This window comes from Oreochromis niloticus, linkage group LG14 (assembly GCF_001858045.2).
Source record: "Oreochromis niloticus isolate F11D_XX linkage group LG14, O_niloticus_UMD_NMBU, whole genome shotgun sequence".
In the NCBI taxonomy this organism is placed as follows: Eukaryota; Metazoa; Chordata; class Actinopteri; order Cichliformes; family Cichlidae; genus Oreochromis; species Oreochromis niloticus.
Genome location: NC_031979.2, coordinates 29,439,785 through 29,448,002, shown reverse-complemented (window position 1 = coordinate 29,448,002; position 8,218 = coordinate 29,439,785). Strand labels below are relative to the sequence as shown.

At 39.6% G+C, this 8,218-nt stretch overlaps 1 protein-coding gene across 8 annotated transcripts in view; it reads left to right on the top strand.

The window, feature by feature from the left end:
• The first annotated feature begins 262 nt into the window (after positions 1–262).
• robo2 (roundabout, axon guidance receptor, homolog 2 (Drosophila)) overlaps positions 263–8,218 on the top strand; it is a 258,926-nt gene continuing 250,970 nt past the window's right edge. For 3 of the 8 annotated variants that reach the window (XM_019345221.2, XM_019345220.2, XM_019345214.2), the window contains exon 1: positions 265–907. In XM_019345221.2, the coding sequence (XP_019200766.1) occupies positions 784–907 (124 nt within the window). In that variant the 5' untranslated portion in view covers positions 265–783. Of the gene's footprint in view, positions 908–8,218 lie in introns of all 8 variants that reach the window. The other 5 variants (XM_019345219.2, XM_019345215.2, XM_019345217.2 and 2 more) reach the window with 5 other exon arrangements.

Here is an 8,218-nt window from a genome sequence, read left to right as displayed (position 1 = left end):
CTCCTCTTTTCTATCTGTTCTTCTTGCTCCTTTGCCCTTTAGATCCCTAGACCTTTACATTTTCAATGGAGAAACAGTCTCCATACAAATTCCCTGCATCTCAACAAATATGGACCTTGTTCCTCTTCTGTCACCTTTTCTCACCGTGCTCCTGTGTGCTGTTTACGGTATCAGACAGCCTCAGTCAAACACACCCACGGAAACTCCTTGCCACAGCGCTGAAGGTGGATTGTGCTCCCACCTCTTGTTTTCTCCACGATGTGAAGCTCTAAGCCAAAGACAGAACACAGAGGAATGAATTCCTCGTGAAACCCAGAGTGAGGAAAGCAGGAAATAATTCAGCAGCAGCTCCAGCATCAGCATCAGCATCGATAGTGGTGGCAGCAGTGAGCGTGAGAGAGACGGAGAGAGAGGGAGTGTATGTGTGTGTGAGAGTGTGTGAGCAAGCTTGAGTGAGAGCGAGTTCCTATGCACTGAGCCGAGCGTAGCTGAGCCGTGCCGTTGCATGGCAAGCTGTGTGTTCCCCTTTGGTTCCCGTGCGCTCTGATGAGGCAGAGCTTACAGAAGGGAGAGATGTGGCTTCACTCGGATCTCCAGCGTCAGTGAAGACCAGCACCCAGCCGGGGCATCACACAGCAGCATGGTAGGACTAGAGACCCACTGCTGACACCAGCGTGACTGATGATGACAGCCCACGCGTGGGTTACCATGCGCCACAGCCGCGCCGCTCTAGGAGGAAACACAGCCATGTGAAAGTGACTCGGCTGCCAGCAACTCTTGGACATGTTTTCCAGGGCAAAGTCTGGATTTCTTTCTGTTTTGAACTTGTTTGTTTTTCTCTTGGTGCTGTCTGGCTGCCCCGAACTCACCTATCAGGCAAGGACTAAAGGCAGATGGAACAAGGGGGGTAAGTCATGATGGGCAACCATGATTTACATTTATTTTGGTTATTAATTGGAATATTGGAGTAGTGTCATTGAACTGACCTATACACGGATATTTTATAAATGACACATTGGACATTTGCCTGTGATCTTGTGTGGGATAGTGTTAAAATCTCATCACAGACTGGCGTTGCCTTTAAACACTTTTGGAATAATACAACTGTGGACTTCACTGTCATGCAATAACACACTCCGCTAGAAGTGCGTTCAAAGAAAGTTGACCTTTTTTTTTTACACAGAACAAAGTGATGACCGCTTACAACCACTGAATGGCAGCTTCCAACTTTTCAGAGCTAGCCAGTGAATCGCTGTCCAACACTGAACACAGAGGTTAACATTTTTCATAGATGGAAATTTATTTTAACTGTCTAGCTGTGATGTTTTAGCTTTTTAAAGGTCTAGCTTGAAATCCCTTCACATACACGCACACCCTTCTGTCTCCGTGTGGTGAAGGTGTGTTGCGTGAGATCACATTTATCTTTGCACCCTGGAATGTTTGGTTGGCAGGACATGCCACCGGTGTCTTAGAACTGTGATTTTTGGTTTAAAGACTTAGATCACTAGTCTTGAGGGGAGGTGTAAATAATTCATCTCAGCCCCTCCGTGGGAGCGGTCCTCTCGCCTCTCTTGTACCATTTAATCCCCTTTGTCGGATTAAAGGAACCTCTAATCTTAGTGCTAGTGCTCAGCGAGAAGGCTGAGAGATGCTCCCTGCAGCCTATCGGCATTGTTAGCACTCAAGGCTCATGCTCAGTGGGTGTGTGTCTTCAAAGAGGCAGTGTCACCACCGTGATCTATTTAATGATTCCTTGTTACTTTGCTCTTTTTCTGCCTCACCCACTCTCCACTTAAAATTTCTTGAAATCCAGCTCTTTCAGACCCGCCATGTACATGAACTTCTCACTGAGATGCATCATTAGCACCCAGCAGTTCTAAATTAATGACTTGGACCAAGCTTTCAGGTCAGTAATACACATTTTTAAAAGAATATTAGGTAATGAAGGAATTTCTCTTTCCATTTCCAGTACCTCTCACGTAAGTCACTCTACATATTCACCGTTTAATTTTTCACAGTTTCAGCTATTGGTGTATTTTCAACCCAGTTATGAATCACTTGAAATGATAAAGTGTGCTTAAGAGTAGAGCTTGATTTTTGATTTTTTTGCAAATATGAATTAGCAATCAGTAAACCAAGAGTAAAAGCAGTTACAGTATGAAATCCCAGCTATCACTGGCCTCTGGTGAAATGGAGGGCAGTGACCTCCCTCGGTGTAATTAGGCCATAAACTCCATCCCTATCTGTGCACTGTTGAACAAATCATTCCACAGCCTTGCTCTTAATTTTAACCTTGCTGGCTTAATTATAGTTTTGTGACACAAAAGACTAATGTTTCTTTATATAAGAAATGTTTATAGATGCCGTTTCATTCGCTGTAAAGATACTAGTTGTGTGTAATTTTGCATAGGTCATTTGCGTAACAGCACAGTGTAACTGGATTTCTGATATGATCATATAATTTGCCAGAATGATTGAGGTTGTCAACATTTACCCTGCTGTTATAGCTAAGAATCCTTTTCAAAAACGTGTGCACACTGCATAGTTTTATATCTTCAAACTGAGTTTCCTGTTACAAAAATACAGCATGAGCAAAATATAAAATGATATAAAAAAACATAAAAAAACATCAAACTGACCCAATACATTGAGGTTATTGGCCACACAATATCTTATGAATGTCAGGCACTCGCCATCCACCTTCCAGAGGAATGAAAGCTGTTTATAGAAATTTGGATTCCACTGGGGGCAAGTTGTCACAGTGGAAAGGTGATCAAAACTCTCATAGAAATATCTCAAAGCACTTCTGCAATCTAAGGAGACTGGCTCCCATATTGTGATATCTCACTCCATGAGCTTTGAAGCTCCGCTGAAACACCACTGCTGCTGTTTTTGAGTGAAGGAAAAAAAGACTATACTATTTTTCTGCCTCCTGTGATAAGTGGAAAAGACTTGTGTTGCGTTGATTTGGGTTGCATTGTACTGTAAAGGTTGGCAACTGAAAGAAACGTACTGATATAAAACTGAAAGTCTGTAAGTTAGAACTTCCAACAAGAAAGAAAACCAATTTATCTATAAAATTACAGCAGAAAAACTTGCATGGCATATTTTTGCTGTCCAATCTGGAACAGACTTGAGCATCGGGCTTTGCTTTGCAGCTGATCGTGGCTGTAGTCGATATTTGAGGTGCGAGCTTCTTCCCACGGATTTATGTCTTAGTCAGTGGTATTCTTTGGTTGTTGCTTTAATTGTTTGCCTTAAAGGTAAGAGTAGTTACCCTTTGTACCTGCACGCATGCCACTGATGGGTATTTCACTTGTCATTCCTGCAAGTTGCTAAATTTCTTTGATAATTCATCCACTGGTCTCCACATGACTGCTAATCTCTTTCTAAAGGTCTATCATATTTTAGACATAGGTACAAGCTAGATATGATAAGTAATAAAACAACCTGAGCAGTTTACAAACTGTTCTTTATCTATATGTTCCCTTGCTTTTATCTGTTCCGACATCCAACTTCAAAGGTAAAAGGAACGCAGACTAACCCCGACTGCCAACTAGCATTATGACAGAAGAATGTGACAGAAGTGAAGGCTTTTTGTAGACACATGTTACTATTAACTTTTAGTTGGATTTAGAGATAAAATCAGAACTGGTTGGTCAGACTTGTTAAAAAATCTTAAATCAGAGTTGTCGAATAAAACTGCAGTCGGAGCATCTTGCAGCCATCTTTCCGCAGCCTGGTTTGTGCTGACGGTGTTTAGCCATTTGATTAACACCATGTGTACAAGGTGTGCTGCTGTGTAGGTAAAAATCAATGGTTAAACATTATTTGCTTTCATCCAATCTCCAGAGAGTGCTTGTTCTGAGTGTCTTGTGATCAGGAAAGAATCCACTTACTTCCTATCCATGATGTCTGACTCGACACTGGAGAAACTCCAACAAATTACTGTTCCTTCATATTCTTACACCACCCTGCAGAGACATCCTCCATAACTAATATCACACAGGCACCCAGATCAGGGACAGTAGAGATTGAACTGAGCCCAGCAGTGGGGGAGAAATCCAATTGAATGTATTACAATCCCACCAAACTACAATAAATGGTAATGTGAAGACAGTACCAGGTGGAGAGAAGCCTGGCTGTGTTAACACAAAGCTATGAAGACAAATGATATGTGGACTACTCCAGGTTTAGAGACAGGGTCACTTTTTGTAATGTTTTCAAAAACTGATTTACTAAATGGGGGCCTGCTGAGGTGGTCAGCGATGAACACACATCAGAGAAATAACACACACTCCAACAGCAGAGTATCTCTGGTCGTCTGGGATGATAGTGAGAGTATCAGATTTATAGAGCAAGAGAGGAGATGGGGGAATTAATATCATCACTTCCTACTCACACAGGAATAATATGTAGCCTACAGATCAACAGCACAAATTGCTTGCTTTATCACTGTGTTTGCACATGCTCTGCTTCATAACTGTGCAATTAGTAAGTGCCGGTCAAGGCCGAGCAGTCCATTAGAAACAATAAAGCGATCATCTGAAAACGTTGCATACAAAACAAAATTAGCCAAACAAAATTACCTTTTTACAGATTTATGTAGGTAGGTACCCTAGTTTTAAGAGACATGCGCTGTTATAGGATAATTTGGCTATTTTGCACATATCAAATTCATACATTCAAATTATGAAAATACACGTTCATACCTTACTGACATGACACTGGGATATGGATAAAACAGCTTCTATCAGGAAAAAATGATGCATCACTGCATAGGGATGGTAAATACATTAGAGGGTAAAGTATACAACTGGAGCCTGAAATATCACCTAATGACCAACCACCAGCGACAAAACAGGAAATGATTTCCATTAAAATCGGACAGGTGCATTAGTGTTCTTACTTTTAGAGTAGTTAAATGTCCCAGGAATCCACAGGGTAGAGCTTTCTGGCACAACTTGACCTGCGTGCAATGTGGATGGAGAAGATTAGAAAGTCTGAAGAGGTTAAAGCTCCAGCAAGTTACTGCAAGTTTATTGTTTAAAGGATGTGTTGCAGCTTGTGGCCAGACAAAAAAAAAAAAAAAAGAATTACTCTCTCATATACTTACACCACCTACTATATAAATCAACCCTTTCCCAGACATTCCTGGTACAGAAATCAACAACACGTGTTGCCACAACAGACTCGGACACATCAGTGGGCTGAGCATAGAGATGCATTTTGTAGTGTTTCCTTTTTTTTCCCCACATCTTTGAAATCACAGCTCATGCAAACTTTGTCTCTGTTGGCTTGCTCACATGAATAGAGTCAAATCTCAAATACTCCCAAAAAGTTTAGTAGTTATTCTTTATTTACTACCGACAGCCACCACATTTAACAGCTCAGTTATAAGGCAGAGCTCAGCTGACTATTCAGCAGCAGAGACTGCCCAATGTTGTCGTGTTTATGCTGTTTACCACAGTACATGACCTCAGTGTAACATTTCTATATGAATTTGATAGAAAGAGAAGCTTTTATTTTTTTTATTTTTGAAGGTAATAAAAGTCAGTAGTATGAATAATAGATGATAGTATTGAGAAAGCATGCTTTATGTTGGTACTGTACTAGATTTAGTCTTCTGTTTTCCTCAGAATTAGGTCTATTTTTTTGTGAACCAGTCTTTATGTAGAATTGCTATTAATGGATATGCCTGAACCCCCAATGTGCCAGTCATGCCGTGGCCCTAGCAGGAAGTCAGAGCTGGCTGCAGGGATAGAAATATTATACAAACTAATGGGGGGAAAATTAGGCAACAGCCTGACAGGAAAATTAAATCACTGTCATTATTTTTACAATTAATAAGCTTTGACTTGTGTCTTGGGGCAGGGAACACATGAAGGACTCGCACGGAACAAGCAAAAAAAAAAAAAAAAATCACTCACTATCTGTTCCTGTGACGTTTTGCTTGTTTTGCTGACATTCTGTGACTCAGTTTGATTTCATTATAGAGATTTCTCAGAACAGTTTTCACCCTCTCGTGTATGCTAATGTGAAAATGTAGGCCGAATTTTCAGTTCTGCTAAACACTTGATTTTATTTTAGAAAAAAAATGCTTACAAGACAGCCAAGCAAGTACATCTGTAATGAGTGAAGTAGCTCTCCTAATTACGCAATCATGAAAAAGGCTCGAAAGGCAAAAAAATATGCCTGCTGTTTCTTGTTCATTCCAATTAGATCATTAAGCTGTGTGCCACTGCAAGTTCAGAAGAATCGTTTTCTCAAATGTACTTGCCTTATGTACGCCTACATGTGGTTAGGAAAAAAAAATGCAGTTTGTACAAGCTGAAAAGTGTGGGCGAGATTACAGATACAGTGGTAACAGGATTGAGTCAACATTAGGTAAATGTTGTTGCTACCCAGTTTAGAGTGTTAGAGGGTTGATGATAAATGAAAGCAAAGAAAATTATTATTTTATGCGTTCTAATGCTGCCTAATGTATTTTTTTCAAACATTAAGCATACAATGACAAACATACACACAAAGGTTAAAAATTCAACATTGTTATTTAAATGCAAATTTTAGAAGTAAATATATAAACACATCTATCGCTGTTTTAATTTGTGATCGTGTGGGTGTCACAATTTGCCGTCCAGTATGTGTTTATTTGATATTATCTAACAATCTTTGTGTTGTGACTCATCGGGTTGTAATGAGGGACTGAGGCTATTCATTTATAGATAGGCCAGTGTTTTTTCTCTCTTCTGTGTGAATAGGAGTTTGTCTCACTGTAGTTAGTCCTTCCAGAGCTTGTTTTGAACCTTCACCTTTCTTTCAACATTTTTTTTTATTGATGGGTTTTTATGCCATGGATCTTGTTGCAAAAATTGCTTACTTTTGTCACTGATTTGTCTTTTCTTTTTACACCTATGGGGACAGAAGGATAAGGAAAATTGTGATCTTTTAATGCTTGTATGGGTGTTTTGAAAGTGATTTTACAGGTTAAAGTCAAATTGTCCTTCAACGTCTGGTTAGCCTTTATGAGCCTAACATGTTCCGAGACAGTTAGGTAAAGCCAAACAAAGGTAAGGACACTTGTGGGATAATAGGATTCAATAGTAATATTCAGTTATCTGTCATTCCCATTTTGGTATGGTTTAAATAATATGTATGAAAATGTGCCACTAATTTTGCTAATGTGACTTTGGCTGCCAATCAAAATAAAAATCCATCTGTCTGATTAAGTCGTCTTAATATTATACAATTAAATATGTCAATCCCAGTGTTGTTGTTACCCCTAGCTACCTTAAACTTTTAAGTGAAGGGTTTATCATTTTTGATAAACCTGAAGAAGATTATTTACTGTGGACAATTACAAAGTTAGAGGCAGTGAAATAACTAATTCTGTAAATGGGTAAAGTGCCATCAGTGTACTTATTGCTCTTTTGCCACTTGCCATGTATACAGCTTAGCTTAATTTCCACATTCTAGTCTTCTAAGGAAGCTGACTTCTAATAGCAGAAGAAATTACACAGTACAATAACAGTGTTTTATGAGTGAATTTCACACTGTAAATAAGACAGCTTAGTTTGACGGATAGAAGTGGGCACATTTTATAGCTGCAGATACTTTCACCCTGCCGTTATCTGACTTGGCTACAACCACGTTGCAGAGTATCTGCTTGATCACATGTGAAGATGGTCCAAGTATAATAGTGTATGCATGATTGCTTTACTGCACACAATATCCTTTCCTCTTGCATCTCTCTCTCTCTCTAGCTTGGTCTCTAGAGATGATGATGGCTATGATGTGATGATTGTGACGAAGCGCAAGTTTTGCTGTTTAAACTTTGGATTTAAATATTGTATTGCAGCAGAAAAACTGTGCTAGTCAGCAGAGAGTGCGGAGAGTGTGTAACGCCTTACTGTTCAAGGTAATTGTATTGTAGGGATTCTTTATTATTTCTTTGGAAATGTCAGGAGCTAAGCTCTAACATCAGAGTCTCTGGCCAATTGAATTTTTCGACTGTTGCCAGGAAGATGACGCTGTCACGGTCAGAAACAGGAATCCTTCACAAAGCATGTCAGTAGACAGAACTACATCTCAGTAAGCTTTTCGTTTCTTTCTTTCTTTTTTTTTTTTTTTTACCTTATCTGTGACTCTCTCCTCCACTCTAACTCACTTTCTTTTGATATACCTCCTTACCTCTCTTTGCTCTCTGCAATAAAACTTT